Genomic DNA, 23,401 nt, shown 5'->3' on the forward strand with positions numbered 1-23,401 from the left:
CCCACAGAGCCCAAACCCCCTGGTGGGCATGCGCCGCTATTAATAAGGAACAATCCAGGCTGAGACTGATTAAATATAAATATGATGTACTGCACTTATTTTGGAATATCTTTATGTTATGATCTTAAAAGTGTCTTTGTCTTTGTTGACCTTTGACTTCATTCCCTCCCAAGCAAGCGTTCAAACCTATGAGCTCGTGAATCTCCCAGCCGTGCTCGCGGCTACACTGCAGATAAGCTTCAGCCAATCAGAACGGAGCATTTACTAAGGCAATAAAGTCCCTTAAAGAAAACTTGAAATCTGCAAACTTTCTCATGTTTTGATGCAGTTTGTGTTCTATTCAACTCTTTCCATTGATCGATTGCCTTGAATCTTGACTTTGAAGACTAATACGCAACATAATCAGGTTGAACTAATTAATTATCACAATAAAGACTAATGTTTATCTTTCTGTAATATTCACTCAAAGATTGTGAGCCAGGAAGCAAAGAGTCGGCATCAAAGCTTCCGACTTGAATGAAAAGAGCCTGAAATCGCCGTAGAAGCAATCACACAACGAGCCGAGTGTTGTGCAGAGAAAAGTCTCATAACAAATGTAGAAATAACAGCATTAAAGAAAGATCAATAAACCTACGAGCCTCCCCTTCACTTTGAGAGACGCTCGTGAAGAGACGCCCGGCCGCTCGTCTGACAACTACGTCCCCAACAGGAAGGGGTTTATAATTGAGAGACGCATTTGCCTGAAGTGAAACCACAAATCGTGCAAAACCGGCCCGATCATTAGCATGCGCCGCACGACGATTATGGAGATGCGGCGCAGCTCCGAGAGCTAATTCATGCAAAAGACGGAGAGAAAACTAAATTGCCTCAGATCCCATTTGTGCCGCTTTAAAATACTTCTGTTACTTCTCCGACTCGTCTCAAACATCCGTGTCTCGTCTTTGCGTCTCTGTTTCCTTTCTCTCCTCTCCCGTCACGTTACGTCATTATCGCCGCCGCGTTTTCCCCGGGACGCGCTGTAATAACGTTGACTCAGGCCGGCCTCATCAGACTAATTGCCCTTCTCTGCCCAACTGCACTACAGAGGGATTTGTCAGACCCCACAGGACATCAAAGCCCGGCGCGGTGGGCTCATCCCCCCGGCTCTCTTACATCCTCCCCTCTTATGAAATCAGCGGCGTGGGTTTAATTGACTTGGCCCCCGTCCCCGAGTCGCTCTGCCGTAGCGCGGGGAAGCGTAAGCTGCTTGTGAGTGTCAGGAGGCAAGACGCCGCTCTTCCCCCCCGAGGCCTGATTGTTCTCGGGGCGTCTCGCGGCGCCGCCGTGGGCCGAGGACCGACGGGTTCGGATGATTAAAAGGGATTTGGAGTGGCACTTGATCGTGTTCCAGTAATCTTCCAGATGATGGATCAGGGCTCCACCCGACATACAGCGCTCCCCTAATCGGGCGTGAATCCTGGCAATAAGCAGGCGATTTCATAACATATTATGATTTTCGGGGAAATGTACGAGGGAACGAGGGAACTTTGTCTTTAAATCCACTCTCAGTTAGGAATCGGCTTCCCAGAATCTGGCCTTGTTGATGTCTGTGTGAGTCCCAGTTGTCTCAAACACCCACGCCGCTTTCCCACAAGCCTCTGCTCACTATTTGACTAAGTCAGCACCAAATTCTGAATACAGCAGCAAACCTACAGCGGAGTGAGCGACTCAACGTAACGTCTCCCTGCATTCCTACACCGCAGTGGACGGGGGGAGAGAGAAGCTCTCAGATTTACCTCTCCTGCTTAGTTACTATCTCAACTTCAGCTAGAAAACAGAATAGAAAGGGATGGGACACACACACACACACACAGAGAGAGAGAGACAGAGAGAGAGAGAGATTTAGATTCAGATTTATTTTTAAACCCAGGGGAGTTTCACACTTACCATCTGTCATCATGCACACTTCTTACCTGACACCAATGATTTGGCGAGAGATCGTCTCGGGGGAATTTGAATATGATAAAGCCGAGTGATATTGAAATTAATAGGGGGGAAATTGACAGATGTGAGCCGTGGCCTTTTGCCTTTTAAGTGGCTGTCATCACTTTTTGACGGCCTTCATAAAGAGAAATCAAGAAGAAGAAGGAAGAAGAAGAAGAAAGAAGAGCGACTGAGATTTAAATAGAAAGAGATGGAAAATGTAAAGAGGGGGGGGGGGGGAAGAGAGAGAGAGAGAGAGAGAGAGATAGAGAGAGAGGACGAGGCGAGAGAATAGTTATGCACTGTCGCTACCGCCGCCGCTGCCGCCGCCTTGGCTAACAATAGCCCTGTCATCTCCCTCCAAAGAGCAGATGTCCAGGTTCCATGGTGGCATCTCCAGAGAGAATGTCAGGGGAGAAATAAATCTCCTGGCCAATTTATGTGAGGGAAGGTGAACTTTTTTTATATATATTTTTTCTTCCCTTCTTTGTTAGCGGCTCTCCCGTTGGTAAAAACGGCAAAAGAAGAGAAAATCACTGACAGGCCGGAGAGGAGATTTTCTTTCTTCTCCCCCAAGTTGACATGGCATTTTTATTCATCGGACCTCCCAGATGCAGTTTCGGGGCGAGCGAGAGAGAGAGAGAAAGAGAGAGAGAGAAAGAGAGAGGTGTGTGTGTGAGGGGGGGCACGAGTCAAAAACAGTTGGTGTGAAACTCCCTCGACAGCAGAATCGTACAAAAACAGAAGTGAGGGATTTTTTTCTTTGTGCCGGAAACCCTGCTGATCAGGCCCCGGCTCCTTCTGCGGGGCCAGATCCCATTAGAGGAGAGCTGTAAATACTCTAAGCTGCTGTGAGTGGCTGAGGGAGCGCTCTGCCTATTTGCTGAACAAACATGTGACCCCTGCAAACACCTTTTTCCATTACACGCATCTGTGCTACATGTTATGCAGCAGCATTTACCTTCAGCAAGCAAAGTAACAAGAAACCCCTGCTGACGCTCCCTTCTGCTCTGATTTAGGTGTGTGTGTGTGTGTGTGTGTGTGTGCGTGTGTGCAGACAATGTCCACATTTGTTTTTGTCACGTGTGCCGATAGCCTTGAAATTAATTGTTAGGAGTCAATAATAAGGTGTGTGTGTGTGTGTGTGTGTGTGTGTGTGTGTGTGTGCGTGTAGTTTAAATGCAAACTCGTCTTGTGGGATTTACAGTGGCGCTGATTCATCTTGTGTCAACACGTCTCATTTCTGAAATATGGAGCCGCCTGTGTGTGTCTGTGTGTGTGTGTGTGTGCGTGTGTGTGTGTACATTTATACACTGTATGATTCACAATTCACACAGGAATTAATTGAAAACATCTCAATTTGTAAGCAGGTTCATATTTCGGTTGCAGAGCGATGCAGCATGTGTGTGAGGAGCTTTGTGTGTTTGCGTAATGACGTCACATCACCTCTGACGTCACGGCGATGGAGAGCAGCCACATCCTGAATCTACCTCTACCCTTAACTTGCCCTTTAAAGAGGCACCAGGAAAGATGAAGAGGTGGATTCTACTGGTTTAGTATTCAGGAGATAAACGTATGAAGTCTGTAGTCTGGATCCTTGTGGATCCACAGAACACTTAGTAAAGACTTAACATGAAGCTACAAGTTCACTCAGATACCAAACACATCCACCTTCGCCTCAGAAACAATGGTTCAACCAGAAACTTCTGTGTTCAGCTTCTTTGGCTCTGGAGCTACAGGGCCCCTCTGTCAAACAGGTGAAAGGTCAAACCCTTTGCACCCTTTGTTGGCTGCCACACATCCACCTGCTGTTCTAACACCATCTCAGTCAAACCTCTTGCTAATTTTACCTCACGTATTCTGACCTACAACTCTGAGAAGGAGCTGGTAGACGCTTGAACAAATGCCAGAGGTGCTGCAAATCCAGCTGCTACCAATGAGACCCCAGCCCTCTGTGTGTGTGTGTGTGTGTGTGTGTGTGTGTGTGTGTGTGTGTACGGCCTGGTATCGCTCCCTGCAGAGGTTCACGCTACAGAGTTCACACCTACATCCAAACGTTGAGGTCTCAGCAGGCGACGCAGCAGCCAGGATATTTGACAACCAAGACGCAGCCTCAGACATTTTAATGAGAGTTAAAACGCTGCCTCATCCCGTCTCCTCCCCGAGGTGACGACTCCATTTCAGAGGAAGCCAAACGAGGAACGCGATTAAAAAAACCTCTCCTCTCGTCTTCTTTATAGATAATACCCAAAAGCTCAAATTCCACAATTTCAATTAAACCGGATGTGCTCGTCGCCCGGGAGACGGCGAGAAAGAATCCGAACGAATCCCTCGTCTACGTGACACGTTAGGGGCGAAAGTTCAAGTAGAAAGCTGGTGCGGAGGAGGTCGAGTTTAGCACGGATGCCTGTTCCCCGTCTGTCCTGTTCGACGGTGTCTCCTCGCCGCGGGGGAGGAGGACGAGGAACAGGAGGGGGTGACGGTGCTCAGCCTGCCCACCGGCGTGGCAGACACACACACACACACACATATAAACCCGCCGCAGGGACTTCTGCAGCGGCGCCGCTCCGGTTGCCGGGCAGAGTTCAAATCTATTTCCGTTCCCTGGCAGGTTACAGTTCTTAGGTGTGTGTCTGTCTCAATGGGGACGTGGAGGGTGTGTAGGAAGCTGCTGAGGCCCGGCGCCAGCAGACACATCCACCCTCGTCCCGCTTTAATGAACCCCCCCCCCCTCCCTCAGTAAACAGCCTTGTCACTGGCTCATCTCATTAGTAGGCACATAAAGCAGAAGGTGTGTAGAGACGCTGCGTCCCTTCAACCAAGGAGGCATTATTATGTGCATATCATACATTTCTAGGGACGATCTACAGTCGACACAGGGGTGAAAGGAGACCGGGCTCCAGGTACAACTTCCCCTGTCACAGCTCTTTGTTCCGCTGAAGAGCTGCAGAGCGTTGACAAGGAGCCGGAAATTCTTTGGCCGCACTATTCCAGGAGATACGGCCGGACGTTTCCTTACTCTCCTTCCCTTACTCTCCTTCCCTTACTCTCCTTTTCCTCCTTCTGATTTGCACAATGCTGCAACGGTGGAATTCGCGGTCAATATCAACCGGACGCCGGTAGAACATTCTAGAGACTAAGCATATTAGACGGAGCAAATTTGTCCTCTGCTGCACGTTCCTGTTTTGCTTTCTTCAGCTGGCCGTTGTTTTAATAACAGTATTGCGCTCGGTTCTATCTCCTGTTTCGCATTACGATGCAATTTGCTCTAATTCCGGCTGTATTGTTTGTCGGGCGCTGACAGGCAGCTCATGTCGGGACACATTGCTCGCTCGGTTGGAACGGCAGCGCTGCAATTTAGCGTGTGTGTGTGTGTGTGTGTGTTTGTGTTTGATGCGTCCACGGGTCAGGAGTGCCTTTGTGACAACGCGGTGTTCAGGTTTGGTCTTGTTCAAATGAGATTTGTATGCAGATGTGTTGTCAAAATAACCAAAAACCTGTCTGATTGATTCTGAGCTCAGTTCCCCTGGTGGCCGGTGGAGGCAGTTACAGGATGTCAAATGGATTCCAGTTGATTCAACCGAAACACTGGAGCTTAATGTCCAAAACTATAATAATTCCCTTCTATGATCGTTTCTATCTTTATCTATTAAACCTATTTTTTGTATTCATCTTGAAACACTTTATGTACACACACACACACACACACACACACACACACACACATCTCCCTTGCACAGCAGCAGAACACACTGCGACTCTAATCCGATCTCCGTCACAACTCGTGAGGCGTAAACGTAACCAGTGATGTCTTCCCGACTCTGCTCGAGCTCGGATCGCGGCGGCGGCAGCAGAATCCAGACGAGCGGGGTCATCAATACCAGATTTAAATACGAGCGGTCCCAACGCTGCCTCCATTTTCCCCCGACAACACGCGCGTACACGGTGGCTGCATGCTAACAGCAGGTGTTAAAGGAGAAGGGCCAGTGGGGAACTCTGAACACGACAGACAGAGAGCCGCTGGGGCCACACGATACACTGCCGCTGTCGGCCATCTTTTTGAGATAATGTCATATTGGGGTGGGGGGGGGGGGGAGAGAGAGATGGAGGGGGGGGACAGCTGGCAGCTTCGTTTCCTGTCGCCGCAAATTTTCTACTACATCAATAATGAGAGCCTGGGCCCAGCCATGAGCGCCACGGCTCAGCAGGCACATGGCTGCAGTCTCATGCGTCCTCTCTCCTTCTCCTTCTCTCTCTCTCTCTCTCTCTCATCTTTACTCTGTCTCTCTCTCTCTCTCTCTCTCTTGCTCTGCGTATGCCAATCTCTGCCTCCCACACGTTTATGCTCTCACTCACTTCTTCTTCTTCTTTGCTAACAGAAGCAGCTTCTTTTCATCGTGTTGACACTACAAGCTTTGGTCAGGACGACTCCGTGTGCTGCAAACGTTTAGGTCAATATCTGAATACTCTCAATATTCCTCCATACAGTTTGGCAGTGTTGGACAGCTGGAGTAGATAAATGTTGTTGTGGCCTTTTGGCATGCTTGGCTGGCTTGCAGGTGTCTTCTTCTTCTTCTCCTCCTTTTATAATGCTCCCAGGCCCTTTTCACCAGACGAAGCCGCATAATAAAAGACCAATGAGGCCAAGCTAAAGGCTTGACTCCTTATATGGTCAGTAGTTGAAAAGGGTTTAAAGCTAAATGTTTCCCTCGTGGCTTCATATCGAGCCGGGCTAAGACGTTTTACCGCCCAAACGTTTTGCTTTCATAGGGAAACGAAGCGGCAGGGAAGTGAAAAATATTGGACTGTCGACACTTTGAGTAGCAGGAGCCGATGTGACGGCGTGACAGTCCGGGATTTCAGAAAGTCGTGCGACTGAGCTCAGCGACTTGTGAACGTGTGCGAAGCGTCTTTCGCGAAGACTAGCGACAAACGCGGCAAGAAAGTACAGCGACTGCAATCAATCAGCAGCTAATGTGTTGTGCTCTGTGATGACATGTTGCTGCCACTGAAGTCCAATTGTTCCCTGTACTATTGAACAAGGGAGCATTAGCTGAAGTGTATTTAGCCGTCTCACCCTCAGGACCTGAGAAGCTGCGCTGTTAACACAAATGATCATTACTTCCTCCACAACCAGGCTTAAAAACAGCAAAACCCAATAATGTTTTAGTCCCTTGTTTGATTGTCACAGGGAAAGGAGTTTAAAAGACAATAGAAGAGGGGAAGAGGGGGTGGGGGACCAGAAGGAGTCCCTGGTCCTGCAGGGTTTCAATTATACCGCATTCTCACCCATTATCCCACGGTGCGTTCAGGAACCAGGGACACCGGGCGAAAGCAATATATCACCCGGTTGGATAGAATAGGTGCAGGGCCGGGTAAGGAGGGGTACAGACTGGGTTTGAGACCCCCAGCACCAGGATTCAGACGAGAAGGATGGGATCAGTCAGCGTGACACAAAAAGGTTTTAACCACAACCCGAAAAACTGCTGAAACTCTGCGGATCTGTAAATCTCCTGAGATAATAATAATGATATGTATTACAAAGACGCGAGCAAGTCGTGTTTTTTCCCCCCATTTTTTATTCCTCCCTGCGTGTGTGTGTGTGGATAAATGAGCTTTATGGTGATTAAAGCTGAACTCTGACTGCCATGAACACAGATAACAGTCACATCTTCTATTATGCACTAATCAGCAGAGAGGCACCATCATTTGTGGCGGCGGCTCCTCTGCCCCCCAGCCCTCGGCCCCCCCGGCCCCCCCTGACCTGGATATTTATGGGGGTTATTGCCCGGTTATAGCGCAGTCATGTTTAATGTTATGAACATGCAGATCTGCGTCATTAAAGCACCTTCAACGTCACTTTGAAACATCCTGTGCTCCTCTTGGTCTATTTGGACCTAAACTGTATATAAATATGATATATGAGCTTTAGGTTGAGTGTGTGTGAAGGCACATTTATAGGACTTTATCTGTAAATGTGTATTGCCTGGTTATAGTGCTTTATGTTCACAGGCTCGGTGAGGTCATCACATCATTTAAACAACTTCTCCAGAACTTCTTCACATAAAAAAAGCTTCATATTATCACAATTTGCTCCGTTCTTAGCTTTTACATTTTTATACATGTACATATATTATATTTACTGCCGTTTGATCTGGTTTCACGACCCTGATCTGCCTGTGAAACCTCCTTTAAGCCTCCATTTTAAAAAAGGTGCTCCAGTCTGAGGAACGTAATGACGCGCTTCGTCTTGTAAAATACTCTAACTAGTGCAGCTCCGAGTCGTTTGTCAGCGATGTTATTGTAGACTGTATCACACTCTGAACGTACGGCGGCGGCAGCCAAGGAAATCAAGCAACATCCAGAAAACAACAAACAAACAAATCTCCTTTTAAAGACAGTAACAAATCCTTTAAATCCTCCTTTTGTCTGTGTTTATCTTAGAATTTTCTATTATGATTTAAAGTCAAAATGTGAAAATAGACATCAACACCGTAAAATTATCCGCAAATTGATTGTCTCTACATTTAGAGACGTTCACAAACGCAAAGCCAAACGTTGCGTTCAAGAGACCAAAACAACACGTTCCTCTCAACACAAATGAGAGCAATCATCGCCTGTGTCATCGCCGAGGAAATCTATCCTCCTAACGCGAGGTGAGACTGTACGTCGAGTAAAGACAATCTACAGAAAGATTGATTTTGTCACGTGGAGATTCTCTTTCTTCAGCCCTGATCTATCGTTTCCTTCAGCAGAGGAGCGGGAACGTTAATTGGGATGACCTTGCAAGAACTTTTTCACGTCTTCCTGGGGAGCAATTGCAGGCAGAGATGGGAGTGTTATGAAAGGGGGGAGGAGGGGGAGGAGGGGGCTCGTCCACGCAATCAGGGCACTTAGCTGAGCGAGTGGCAGAAAGGTGATTCTTGGCTCGTCTCCTCTCCCTGTAATTCAGTTACCACCAGGCTGTCATTTCGCTCGGGCAGACTGACGGGACTTTCAAAAGTGAGGGAGAAAATGGCAATTACCTCAGCAGCCATCAGGACACTTTCATCTCTGCTTTAAGAAACCCCACGTCTCCGTGCGACGCACCGGAGCGGCCGGAGAAAAGCAGAGGAGCGACGTGTGTTTATGCATTCTTCTTCTCTCCTTTTGCTACAGTGTGCTTCACTTACAGGAGCGACACACACACTCACGTTCCATATATACACTATTTGAAGATCCCACCCGAACACAAAGACGACGCAAAAAGACATCAAGCCCACCTGCCAAGTTTGCTCAGGTGGCAGATTTGGTTTTACCGGGGCGGCGGCCTGTCACTACACGATGTTTACACCGCCGTTCCTACTTCCATCTGTGTTTAACCGCCGTCCCCTAATGTTTATTCGCCGTTTTGGAGCTGCCGCTGCTGGATTGTGTGAGATAGGAAACAAACGGAGAACTAACCTCACATTTTACACACGCAAACATACAACCGGGCTGCTGCTTCTGTGATTAACCAAACAAATGTTTCCAAATAAGTGGATTTACCGCCGCAATTTCCAGCCCGATCCCAAGCAGGAACGGGCAAAAGGACACGGAAGCAGAAAGCGAAATTATCCCCCGACCCCCTGCTGCAGCAGCAACATGAGAGGGGAGCTCAGGTGGGCGGATGTGTTTTTATAGTTTCGCTGTGAAAACAACAAACCGTTGGCGAGAAGGACGCGATCCAAATAACCCCCATCAGCGCCGCGTGTGCTGATGGGGCCGCCGCTCTCGTGTTCCTGCGCTTCCCTCAGATGAGGAATCGCTCCGCGGCACAATATGATCACAACACGCCAGGTAGGGGAACAGAGAGAAGGTTAACGTGTCTGTAGCCTCTTCATCACTGTGGGTGTTCTGCACTAAAGCAGGACAGCGAGGGGTCGTTCCATTTAGTTGTTGGCTGGTCTGATTGGTAATAGAGAACATTAGATCATATGCTCAGTGTTTACATGTTTCAGGGCTGTGATGTGAGGACGCAGTGAGCTCTCGTCTTCCTTAAACTATCACATATCGTCCAAACATCTGGATGGAAGGTGATTGATCCTGGTGCCGGTGACGTCAGACCCGTATGTGGGAGGTAAAGTAGCCCATCATGCGTCAGACGCCGCGAACAGACCAGATGAGACCAATTCTAGGGAACCAATGCCAGGATTCCTAACCCTCTAGTGAGGAGATTACCTCATCTTGTAGACTAAAGCTTCATTGTCCAAGCAATGATTGAAGTAAAACACAAAATGGTGGAGAAACGAAGGAGACATTTTGTGTTCCTGACCTGATCTCTCGCTCTGAAAGAGAGCAAAAGGAGGACGCTCCCTTCTTGCCGGTCTGTTTTTGGTGAAAGTCTCACAGTCGCCCAAAAATGGAAAGAGAAGCGACAATGACTCAGACCCGAGCGACGTGTTGGGACAGATGGACGCCGGTTTGGACTCACACTTTGGACTTGGCTGGAGACGGGATGGTGAAAACGCTCAGAAGCTGCAGCGAAAACTAACTCATCCTCCTCCTCCTCCTCCTCCTCCTACTCCTCTTCCTCCCCCCTCCGGAGCCCAAAATATGCTTTTAAACGTCTCACATCCATCATACAGCTTTTGTTTGGACGCGTTTCCTGGATGTGTTAGTCAGCTAATCAGTGCTGCGCCGGCTCGTCACATTATTTACCTCCAGATGACAAACGGAGCGGAAACGCCACCTCCGACGCCGTAAAAAGTGTTCAAACATTTACATGGAGCCGCTCTGGCTCTGGATTCCCCCCTCTACATTTTGTCTCTCCACTCTACAGAGAACAAAACTAAAAGAAGAAGAACAACAGAACAAAAGCATCAACATCTTCAATCCTCTGCTGGTATGAAGCCTAAACGTATCTGAGCTTCTGGCCGCGGTGTCTTCTGGGTAAACTCTCTCTCCTGCAGCTGCTGCTTCACCTTAACGCCCACACTCACCTCCTGGAATTTGCTTAACAAACACAATAACGCTCCAGAAGAGAGCTTCAGGCGTGATCACGTGACCAAGATACTCGTTTCTCCTGAACCGGCGAGGTCTGGACCCGATCAGACGGAGGAGAGATTCTCTACTGACAAGCAAACAAACGTCTCCCCGAATGAGTTTAAAGGTTATTTATACAAGCAGCCACAGCAGCTTCACGTATACGAGAGCCTGGCGGGGCGGATCGTCTCTCTGTACGTCCGGATAGTCGATGTGGCGTCCGGCCACAGAGGTGGAGGTCTGAGATCCGTCTCTTTCTTATAGACGTTACGCCGATGTCACATCCATCCATCTGTCCACCCACCACCCCGCCTTCATGCATCCATCTACTCTCTACACACGCCATGTTCTCAAGGTAACAAGGGCAGGGGCGTGTGTGTGTGAGTGTGTGTGTGAGTGCAGTGGGCAAAACCAAGCTAGCTAGATAAATGAATGTAAACGTTCCATCTGCGTCCGTGTGTGTGTGTGTGTGTTCATGAATGAGCTTTGACAGGAAAGCTGTTATTAATGTGTTTTTGTGTGTGTGTGTGTGGAAGCAGGGCAGCTGATTGAATAGATGGGGCGGAGTCACGAGGGGAAGAGGGTGCCAACAGGGGGGCTTGTGTTAATTTCGCTAACGGCAATTTGAATATTGTGGCTCCATTTCAACAGCAATCACAGGGAGCCACCTGATGAAATATTTATCAGGGATTTGAGGATTCAGGCAGTTTTAATTACCATTCGCTAAACAGGCCTCGCCTCAACGTGGTGTGTGCGGGTGTGTGCGGGTGTGTGTGCCATCTCTCTGGTCTCTGCTCGGAGCCACGTGGCGTTTCATCCCTTTTTCGGGGTGAAGAGAACGCTGCGAGGCTCGATGAAGGAGCTTCTTCCTCCTTCAGATAGCATCTGAACAGCTGGGATCTAACCCCTACGTGCTGTATGAAGGAGCCTATGATGTGACCGGCCAATCAGAGCACAGGACAGGAAAGTACAAACACTTCTAGGAGCAGATCGGTGGACTCGTCTCACAAAAACACAAAATGGCGTCTAAATGAAAACGCTGTTTCCTGTCCCTGACCTGGTTTGTGAAACGGTCAGCTGAGGTGAAAATGTGCGAGAGAGCAAAAGGCAGGAAATGGAGGAAGCGACTGACCGCCAGGCGCCACATGCCGCTCGTTGGCTTGGGCGGCAGCGGCGGCGTTAAAAGGCCATCTGTGTGCGAGTGCTGCTGCTGAGTCAGGGCGCCAAACTGAAACAGAACGGGAGGGAAGCGGACGAAGGGCGACGGCGAGCAGGACGGGCGACAAACACGCAGGAAACGGCGTAACTGAGACGCTAAACTGCTCCTGGGCTGAGGCTAAGCTGATCAAAGAGCTCATTTACTGCTACATATTTAAATTCTACATGTATGATGAGGAGGAGCAGCAGTAAGAGGAGGAGGAGGAGGGTGAGGAAGAGGAGCAGGAGGAGGAGGAGGAAGATGATATTTCTCAGGGCTCAGGGTTCACTCCCATTTGCATGGCTTCTTCTTATTGAAATTCAGAGTGGAGATGTTCTCTCCTGACAGGAAGTGTGCGGTCAGGGTTTCTCTCCGGAAGCTTCTCCGGAGGGATTTGCTCCGTGCACACGTCTCCCCTCTGGGAACGCCTGGAACGACCTGGATTTTCCCTTGATTACTTAAGGCCCTATGGCTAATTACCTTCTCAGATGAAAACATACGCCTCCTCATTAATTCAGCTCTGCACAATCTATCATAATTACTGCCAAATAAGTTGTTGTTATGGCTTTAATTTAAATTACCGGCTATGATTCTTGCCCAAAAGAACTTTCGTACACACACAGACACACACAGACACGCACAGGCGTACGTGCAGGTGTCAGCCTCTTGTCAGAATGTGCATTGTGAAGTAGATTTGGAAGAATACTTGGCTTGAAGTCGTACTCCGACACGTATTTTAAGACTGATTCATATTCTGCCGGCGTGTTTTCGGTGTTTTATGGGATTGTGTATTTGTAAAGGTGTCAGAAGGTTAGATTTCCATATTTCCACCGGCAGACATTAACTGGCTGTAAATATGTGTTGCTGCTGAGCGTAGCAGGCCATCCATCACTGCCTGTGTCTGCCTGCACTGAAGGCAAGAAGCTGCATTAAGCCCGCGCCTGTGTGTGTGAATTAAACGGGACTCTGTCGCCATAGTTACACGACACCTGGCTTAATAGGCTCGTGGCAGGAAGCGCTAGCCGAAGATACGAGCCGGTAAACCGTCTTACAATCACGTGATGTAACACACTGTCAGCGTGGTTATGATGCGTCCGTGTAAACACACTGTAGCCGTACTCCGCGTCCCCATTTGAGGACAATGGGTCTATTTTTATCAGCGTGGAGCATCGGCAGCCTTTTGTCCAAAGAGTTTTATAAGTGCTATTATGTTCCGTAAGTGAAAATGTCTGCGTGTGAACCCGGCGCCTCTCTTCACCTCTCCTCCCTTTTGTTCTCAGACTTTGTCTTTAATCAAACAAACTGCCGAGCGCCAATTCCGAGTTGCCGTCTCGCTCCCGCGCCCTCCTAGCGACGCCATCGCTCACGGGCGGCCGGCGGGGACTGAACAAGCGTTTGGTCGAGTATTAATTCAAACAAACTCTACACACACCCGGACTAATTCAGGAAACGGGACGTGGTGTGTGTTCGATTATAAGTTTGTTGTGTGGCAGTTTTTAAAAAAGTCGGGATGAAAACGCCGGCGCAGATGAAAGAGAAAACGCGCCTGACCGTGAAGGCCGCACGCCGCTTTCAGACGCGACACTGCGTCTGAAAGCGCGCTGTTTGTTTGCATCAGCGAGCTTCTGGCTCGGGCAAAAGCGGCCATCTGTGTAGGAACGCGACGGGGAGGCTGCGCGGCGAGTGAGGACGGGGAGCAGATAAGGAGAGGAGGGTCTGCACATCGCCTCTGGCTGCTTACCAGCTCCCTCTGACGCGTCTTATTAGTCAGATCTTTAAAAGCCTCCGCCTGCACACACACACACACAGAGAGAGACACACACACACTGAACTCCCCAATATCCCTGATTAAAGTGCGGCGGATGCTCTGCACGCCGAGCCAACTTGGCCACACAGCGTTTATGTTGGGTCACGCTCATTACTCAGTACCTCCTCCTCTTCTGCAGGCAGCACACAATGCAACAACGTCGCCAGCCAAGAAGATTTGGGAACTTTGAATCTACTACAGGAACGACAGGGAACCAAACTACAAATTTGCGCCCCGGTGACACGAGCCGTCACTCCGACCCGTTTAATATGCGTCCACATCCGGGAGATTTACTGTAAGTGAAGCCCGGAGGCAATTGAAATTTGTCTGTTAAGCCATGAAATAGCAGCCACACGGCCTGACTTTGATCATTTGCATGTAGATAGATAACAATTAAATAGAAAGAGAAGAAGACGTAGATGATTTAGCTGCACAAGGTGCCCGTTATAGATACAGTACCGAGCCTACACTATATCCTCCATCGCTGACAGCTTAGGTGCATCACGCTCACACACTACTCTCTGTGGAACACGCCCTACGCTCAAAACAAGCTTTCTCCTCTGGGTCCTTTGGGTCCTTGGGAGTTTATCACTCAGTATGTTTACAATAAAAGTTCAATACCACACCCATTAATCTGTTTTTCTTCATCGTACATTATGTACACATTAGGGAGGAGCGGCCTTCTGCTGCCATGACACTCAGCCTCACGTGTACTCTACACTACCCTACCCGTGTACCCGTGTACCCGTGTACCCGTGTGCTCGCAGAACAGCAGCTTCCTCTTAATCCCCTCCATGTATACCTAAATATGCCTGTGCGGCGTTTTGGCACACAAAACGTGACGTGTGACACATGACAGCACGTTGCTTCTGTTTACACGCGTCGACTCGTGTTTACTCACTCGCCGCCTCCCTCAAGGTTTCTCTGTTTCCCCTCAAACATTCAGGTTGTTTCCCCTTAACGCCTCCTAAGCATCACTTTGCAGGTTTCCCCTCTCCGTTTCCACGTGAGAACCTGCTGCATGTGTCAGAGGCCCACATGTGACATCACTTGAACTTCCCCCTCTGGTTGGAGCTGTTAGTGAGGCCGTGTGTGTGTGTGTGTGTGTGTGTGTGTGTGTGTGGCAGCGTGGGCGAGGACCTCCAGTCTAGGTGGGAGAGCTCATTTGCATATAGATTCCTCCTGCGTCAACGCATGAAAAGAGAGCGAGGACGTGCTTGGAAATATTTCTCAGCGGGTGATTAAACCTTTTTTTTGCATGTAAACATTGTAAATATGAGTCAGTGTTTATGTCATCAGATGTGTCTGCAGGCGACGGTTAAATATAAAGAAACCAGTCGCCTCCGGTCGCGCTCACGACTTGAATTTGCATCGCTTCCCGAGCAGAACGACACGAGAATCAGAAACAAAGCACGCCGTCTCCATTTCCGGGGGTGTTACGCAAACTTTTCCCGCTCGCCTTCATTAGTCGCGGTAATTGCGCGTCCTGCTGAACGCATCTGAGAAGGAGAACGGGGGCCGAGAGGGGAACGTGTCGAGCATTGACTAACATTTCACGGCCCATTTGCCGCGGTCTGCAGGAGTTCCTTTACTGTACGCTGCGTGGGGGCGGGGAGGAGGGGGAGGACGATGCGATGAGCTAACGCGGGCGCTCGCCGGTGCGTGAAGGGGGGGGCGGGGGGGGTGAAGTCCCCCACACTGTCCTTCCCCTGCAGTTACCCCAATTTGCTCTCTGCATTTGTTTCGCCTTTCTCCTCACGTGTTTGTCCACCAGTGTGTGTGTGTGTGTGTGTGTGTGTGTGACTGTGTGTGTGTGACAGACCTGTAATCAACAGTCACCGCACATAAAGGGACCTCCAGCCATTACGGAGGTAGCGGGGGGCTAACGGCTTGTTTGGAGAATCAATTAGTCTGAATTGCGGACGTGCGGGGACATTCTCTCACGTGTCTCTGCGAGGAGAGTGTGGGCGTCGCGCATTTGGCCTCTGAAGCTCGTGGAACCTTTATCGCCGAGGACCACATCTCCTATCTCCTGTCCTGGGAGAGCGATTTAGTCTCAGTCTATGGATTTAGGTCTTAAAAGTGATTCCTGCCTCGAAGAAAATCTACATTTGACCTTTGACCCGTCCTAACGTCGACATGTGTCCGATCTGATACGACTCTCGAGTAAAGATGCAACCAAAGTACTTCATGGGATTTGTTGAAATTAGCAATCTAGTCACGACAAAGAACGATCCGTCACCGACATCGTTTGCGTCTGACCGTTTGAACCGCTTGATCTATAGATCCAAAAACAAGAGGCGCTCCAAATTACAACTAGTCTCCCCGTCTTTCCCGAAAATCCTGACCGATGGACCGACCAGAGCTTGTTCAAGCCTCACACACACAATGAAACTCAAACTGAATTATTTGTCTGTTGGCTCGGCTCATTGAGGAGTTAACGATGGTAGACGGGCTCACACACACACACACACACACACACACACACACACACACCGTAGGCTTCAGTGCGGACCGAGGCCATAAACAACAAACGGACGGCGATTTTAGGAGAATTTACGGAAATGACATCGCTGCGTCTGAATTGTTCGCCATTGTCAACCATCAACCGTACCATCAACTTTTCAGCCGTTGTTTCTAACGTTTCTGGAGCCGAACGCCTGCCTGAGTCACAAGGACGAGCAAAGACAACGTCCCTGTGACTGAGCCTGAAAGGATGGATGTCGGTACGACTCTTTGAAATGAGACCTTGAGTGATATTTGAATTCCTTCTTTTTTCCAGTGCACAGAAAGACACACTTGCTGCTCACAATATTAAAGTGACAGTCTCACACACACACACACACACTCACACACAGAGAGTTCTACATGTTCAGCTGTCTCCCGAGCAAACTGATGGTGTTTGGTTTAACGCCCCCTCACACACGTCAAAGCTGCCTTGTTGAAGTCCGCCCGGCAACACCTGTGCCAGCCACCCCCGCGTTCTCCGCATTACACAAACTCACCTACACACACGCAGAGAGTAAGAATCACACACACTCACGCAGGGTCACAGTATTCAAAGGACGAGTGATTACGGTTTGGCTGTTTCAATTATCAGAGGCTTTTTACCCGTTAATATGCAGATGTGTAATTTCACACATTAAGTCGGTTCCCATCATAGCAGACGTCCACAGGCGGAGGAGCGCCTGCACTTTAACGGCCCCCTGCGGGCTCATGAATATTAAAACACACACGTTTTCCTCGTCCTGCATATGCTGCATGCTGTAATTACATTAACATGTCTTAGAGTCATAATATAGGAACTCTCCCCTCCGTCTGGATGGATCGTCTCATTATTACGGACGGCTTTCAGTGAAACGTGGCACCGGACTGGAGGTTAAAGAGATCTTACGTGTTGGTACTCGTTGGCCTGGTGGTGGCGCTGTAACGAGCACCTTTGCGTTTTTGCGGTTGAACTGTAAGTCGGTGCGGGGCCTGCCGGTTTGTTATGGTTGTTAGAGTCAAATGTTGTAATCATTTTGGATTAGACTGGTTCCATTAGGAGATTCTAATGGCTTCTTTTGTTTGTAATTAAACAGAACTAAAAACCTAGATGGTCAGTAGTGTTGTGAATAAAGCATGATTTCCCTCCTTCAGTGATCTGGTGAAGAATAATGAAGCCCGGGCCGTAATGCTGTGGGGAATAATGTAATGTGGGTGGTTAATATGTGAGAAACACAAAAGCCTTCCCGGGCTCTTTGCTATCTGAGACTTTACTCTCCGTGGCCGTAAGCACTTTGTACAATAATACGGCACTGACGGATGAAAGATTGAACGGCATAAACACTGAACTTTTACATTAAATATGCATCGCCGCCCTGCTTTAAGTATAGATGAACTTCCCAGAGTCGACCGCAGTAATAAATTCTACACTTTGACTAAAAGGACAGGAAGGATCAGCATTAGTCTTTGTTTCAGTCACAGTAAATTGCCGATATGAATGAATAGCGAAGCGCTTTACAAAGAGCTATCATCTGGAATATTTAATGTCAATACTGTATAAGGGAACAGGATGAATAATTAAAAATGCATATATTTAGACCTGCATTTTAATAAGCACTTTAGACCTCCTGGCTTGGCAGGGATGTGTGTTTGTGTGTGTGTTTGCTACCAATTAGGACCTCAGGGATTCTTGTTGCTCGCTCTTAAAATGGACCTGGAAGTGTGTAAGTAAACATAGCCACTTAGACACAGCAGCACTTTGCTTGTCTTTTTGATACGGTGGTTATTTCACGGTGAGCCTACACGATTACTGCTCCTTTGATCAAGTATAGAGTTAAACCTTTTTACCATCATGTCATCGCACAACAAAACACATGTAGTTCATTTGAGCCATAAGTCTACATACTTGTGTAATGGTGTCACACGGTGGACAGATTCAGTACTGCAGTTACCTCTTCTAGAAGTATTCATTTAAAGTTTTGGAAAGATATTATTCAAATGCTCAAAAATAGCAAAAACAGAAAGCTTTAAAATGTTGCCAGACCTGCCTGCAATCTACACAAAACAAGGGGACATAATCTCAGTAAAGCGAGCGTAAACCCGGGGAAACCTCCTGGTGAACCCTCCTCCTGCTCCTTTGTGCCACAATAAGGTGACTTAAGAGGATCAAAGTGTTTGGCGAGCGAGAGCAATAGAATTGTGAACTGTAATGCCGCTAAAGCTGCATTAGCATTGTCTGCCTGTGGCACTGCTGCCTCCTCGGCTGCTCACTAAAACCACAAACGCTGAGGAAAACACAACTTCTGCGGGCCACTTGGGATATTGTGCAAATTAATTTATGGGATTTGGAGCCTTTTCCCTTTTTTTTTTTTCTTTTAATAAGTCACACATGAACCAAACCACAAGTGAGTGGGGATTGTTTGTTCACAGTGGCACGTACGCTGTGTGTGTGTGTGTGTGTGTGTGTGTGAGAGTGTGTGTGTGTGTGTGTGTGTGTGTGTGTGTGTGTGTGTGTGGATCATTTATTCACGCTAATAGAATTAGAAATTGGGATTTATAGGCTATTTTACAGCTGCCAGAAATAACATAAAAGCAGAATGTGACAGTGGATGGTTGTATAGATAATTAAAGAAATATACAAGCAAATCAAACAGGACGTTGAGCCCCATCTGCTCCGCAACAACGTCCTGGTGCGGGAAACATGAAAGCTGCAGAGGCTCGGGGAGCAAAGTCGATCCGTTCTCACAGGTGCTTATCAATTCAACAGTAAGATGCAAAAGTAAAGCCGTGTGAGAATGCTACAACCGGAATGATACGATAGGATCTCTACACGGAATTCTGCTGGGGATCGCTCAGTGCTGGATGCAGAGAAAGAGGGAGGGAGAGAGAGGAGGGGGGAGGGGGAGAGAGAGAGAGAGAGAGAGACTGATGCAAGAGTAATGCAGTTTGCTTATCAGAGGCTAGTCAGGAACAGGAAGTCATGTACATGTGGCCGTTGTGTCATAGCTCTTGTAGCTCCAACGCATTTTACCAAAACATGAATGTATTCCTCTGCCTTTGTATAAATCTGTATTAATTCAACATTTACGGCACCGAACCTAAACCATGTTATTGAGGTTCATTCTCCTGTGCCGAGTCGATTTAATGAGTTAAAAATCTCACACTATAGACCCAAAACAAGCAGCGATCCAGAACATCTCAGAGAACTAAAGTGAACCGTCTTTCCTTATTCGGTCTTTTGTTGGCCGGCCCAAATGTTCCACATTTACATATTTGGCTGTCGGTGCCGTCAACAAAACTATTCATCGCTGAGGATTGATAATAACAAACAGAGAGAGAGAGAGAGAGAGAGAGAGAGAGAGAGAGAGAGACTGATAGCCTTTAATGAGTTAGCCCGGAGTACACTGATGGTCTGGGCATATCAATAGCTGCGTTTGTTTTTGGAGAAGCGTCGCAAAGAGTGCGTCAGGGCAATAGTGGTTGTTGTGCGGCGGAAGTCGAGCCGTCTGATGTTTTGCTCATCTGTGTGTTTTCCCTCACAGAGAAGCGATAGATGCTGCAGAAACACACGGCTCCAACCTTCCCCTCCGTGTCATATTATACCGCCAATTGAACTCTTTAAAACTCTCATCTGGCTCTCTCTCATCTGGCTGCCTTCTCCTTCTATCAAACACACACACACACACACACACACACACACACACACACACACACACAGCTAGGGGCCAGATTTATGCCCTGACAATTTGATAGAATCCACTGAAACGGCTAGGAAGTTAATATCGGTTAATTAATCCGCCGGACCTGGGAAAGGTGGAGGAAGCTGCTTGTGTGTGTGTGTGTGTGTTAGGTGGCGAGTAGCGGTGGCGTGACGGCGGTGGCGGCGAGGTGGGCAAAGGGTTTAAAGTAAAAGGGGAATGAGGGGAGTAATCCACTGAGTGCCTGTAATGTAATGAGTCAGTCTGGGCCTTAATGGACTCTGTTTGAGGAAGGAGGAGGAGGTGGGGGAGGAGGAGGAGGTATGGGAAAGAAGGAGTGGCGGCGGTGGCATTCCTTGGCGGGGGTCGGCGGTTGCGATCTTGCACACGCTCAGGTATTCGGCGTTCGATATCGACATTGTAGAGATCGCACTCGGCGGCGTTGTGCATGCAGCGTGTTTTTAAGCAGCGACGCCATGCTGCATGGCTCAGGCTAATTCCTGAAGCCTCCAGACTCTCACTCTATCTCCCTCCCTCCCTCCCTCCCACACACACACACACAAACACACACACACAGCTCTCCTCATCCCGCTCAGCCGGAATTAATCTGCATTTCATTGACACCACACAGGCTTTGTTTAACCTCATACTTGTGGAGTTTTCTGCTCTAAATTCTCTTTTCTTTCTCCTTCAACTTGGGCTGTTCTCTTATCAGACCCAGCTTTGTGTGATAAGCGTTAATAAATATAAACGACGTCCACTCTGTTCCGCTGCATCTCCACGGTTTCCAGGTCTCCTCGCCCTCCGCTGAAATAAATCATCTCGCTCTTGTAATTGTTGTTTTGGATCGATCCGATTGCGTCGGCCGGGCCGGAGGGATGAGTAGGACGGAGGCTCGGCCGCCACACGTGCGGGTCGCATCATTCACGCCTTCTCGGTGTTGGCGTCACATCGATGCGGCGGGTTGAAGCAGCTCTGGTGTTTAATCCAGGAGAAGTGCCATGTTTTCCTCTTCTGCTCTCTCAGAAATCCGCCTAATCTTTGTTGAAGTGGAAAACGTCAAGTGTAAGCAAATGTGTATGTGTGTGTGTGTGTGTGTAGAGGGGGTGGGGGGGTAGCGAGGGGCTCATATGTTTTACTTGGCACAGCGTTAGGTTTTTACACCAGCCAGATGTGCCGAGCCCTCCTGGCTGTGACTCAGGTAGATGCTGGCGGCTTTGTCACCATTAGACGCTCCACTCCTCGGTCTCTCAGCCGCTCCGGGTAAAAGTGCAGTAGTTGTTGTTGCTGCAGATGTTTCACATTTCACACCGAATGGGTCTTAGATAGTTACGAGGCTCAGCTGGTTCCTGTGTGGCGACGACTGCAGAACGAGTCCTAGCTTTACTCTCAGAAAGGCACAAACTGATGACAAGTACAGTCTTGTAAAGGTATGGCTAATGATTGTATCCTCTCTCTCTCTCTCTTCCTCCTCTTCCCCATCTTCACCTCCTAGGTCCCCCACCAGATGGGTGCGTTGACCTTCTACCGCTATGAGCAGCCCATCGTAGATTACTGCCAGGCTCACCAGCCGCTGCGGCTCAACATGGGCTACGAGGGACCTCCACAGGGCCTGGAGGGCCTGGACGACCTCGGGCAGCGCGACCGGGGCACCATACAGACAGTGGCGCTGCCTGCCGTGCCCTCCGCCGCGGGCATAGTGGCCCAAATGCCGGGCCCTCGCTCCCCTCCGTCGTCTCTCAGACCACCGGCTGAAGGTCCCGGCGGCTCCATTGTCGGTGGCGGCGGCGGCGGCGTCCAGTATCCGACCATCGAGCGCACCGGCACGCTTACGTTCAGACGCTAGCGAGCCGGACCACAGGCGCCTGTTAGAAGTGCGGCGGGAGGCCTCAGACTGGCCAAGACTTTGACCTTAAAGGGGCAGGTGAGCTGGTTGATCAGTGCGAGGGCCACCGGAGGACAAACATTTCTGATTTCAAATTACGCCTGGAGCGACCCGGAACACATGAACTCACCGACGCACAGGTCGAGGCATCCAGAGGAGATTTAGCTCATCGCCATTTTGCTTTCGCTTCCCCCCCCCGCCCCCCCCACTTCCCCCTCAGGAGCCTCATGGAAACCCTTTACAGCCGGCAGAGGACGGGAGTTCTGATCATTCGCCTTGTTTTTTCCAAATCAGGATTGAAGCGCGTCCACACGGAAACAGAAGCGAGAGGGGAGGGCGGCGCCTGTTCACAACCGCGACGGCCAATTCAGGGGTCAATGGGGAAAGTGCAATAAGCAAGGGACGAAGCTGGAGGCTCCTCCGTGTTATTCGTTGTAAAATTGCCAGTCAGGAGTCGCAGACGCCAACGACTCCCCATCATTCCTTCATCCAGTGTGGATTTGTTTTGCAGCTTCTCTGAATGTGGACTCTCACGCCGAGTCCCCTTCACGTGCATGTCAAACCAAAGAGTTTACCTGTGTTTTAATTTAATGCACATAACCTACGTTCAACTGAGTCTGTCTACTAATCTACCATCTGCCTGTCCAAGTCCAGTTCAACCAAACCTTTAGGGCGATGGAGGAGGGACCCGGTTTGATTTGTACACAGTTTTTAGGAACGTCTCCATAAGCTTCATGAACGGTGAGATAGGGTCCATACGTTTCCGGCGCTCCTGACGCCGCAAAACGACCACGAGGAGATTTTATGGTGCGGTATGTTCCGTGCATTTCTTTAGACACACACACACACACACACACACACATACAGGTGCCCGTATTTTCACATCAGAGAGACGACAGGTGGGTCTTTGTATATGATTATATCTTGGCTGAATGATTTACTACGCTTTAAAAAGACATAACTATAGGGGAATTTATGTGGCAAAAATAAGTACATTTGATTGCAAAGTATCTGTACATATTCTTATAAAAAAAGGTCCACTTCACTGAAAGTAAAACCTCTCACTGCCCCGCGTAGACAGAGTCCCTCAGAACACTGTCCGACCGCCGTTCGACCTTCATCGCAAACGGACGACTTTGGAGAGCGCCGTCTACGCGCTCCCCTCTGGCGTCCGCCACCAGGGGGCGGCAGAGGGAATATGGGAACGCGCAACCTGCAGTGCGAGGACTTTGTTGCACTCTCTAAACCCTTTGGCCACCGCAGAGATCAACGTTTCTCGCTGGACTCATGGAGCCGACGGAGACGTCACGACATCGTCTCTACGGGCGGGTCCAAGCGGTCGCCGTTCCCTGGACGAAACAGGC

At 49.1% G+C, this 23,401-nt stretch overlaps 1 protein-coding gene across 1 annotated transcript in view; it reads left to right on the forward strand.

Annotated features, from left to right (window-relative positions):
* The window catches only part of LOC143008272 (leucine-rich repeat transmembrane neuronal protein 4), a 67,030-nt gene extending 45,032 nt beyond the window's left edge, over positions 1 to 21,998 (forward strand). The window contains exon 3 of the mRNA XM_076159949.1: positions 21,648 to 21,998. Within this exon, the coding sequence (XP_076016064.1) occupies positions 21,648 to 21,998 (351 nt within the window). The remainder of the gene's footprint in view (positions 1 to 21,647) is intronic.
* The last annotated feature ends 1,403 nt before the right edge of the window (positions 21,999 to 23,401 follow it).

This window comes from Genypterus blacodes, unplaced genomic scaffold (genome assembly GCF_046128005.1).
Source record: "Genypterus blacodes isolate CSIRO-AG114 ecotype Tasmania unplaced genomic scaffold, CSIRO-AGI_Gbla_v1 ptg000101l_1, whole genome shotgun sequence".
NCBI classification, from domain to species: Eukaryota; Metazoa; Chordata; class Actinopteri; order Ophidiiformes; family Ophidiidae; genus Genypterus; species Genypterus blacodes.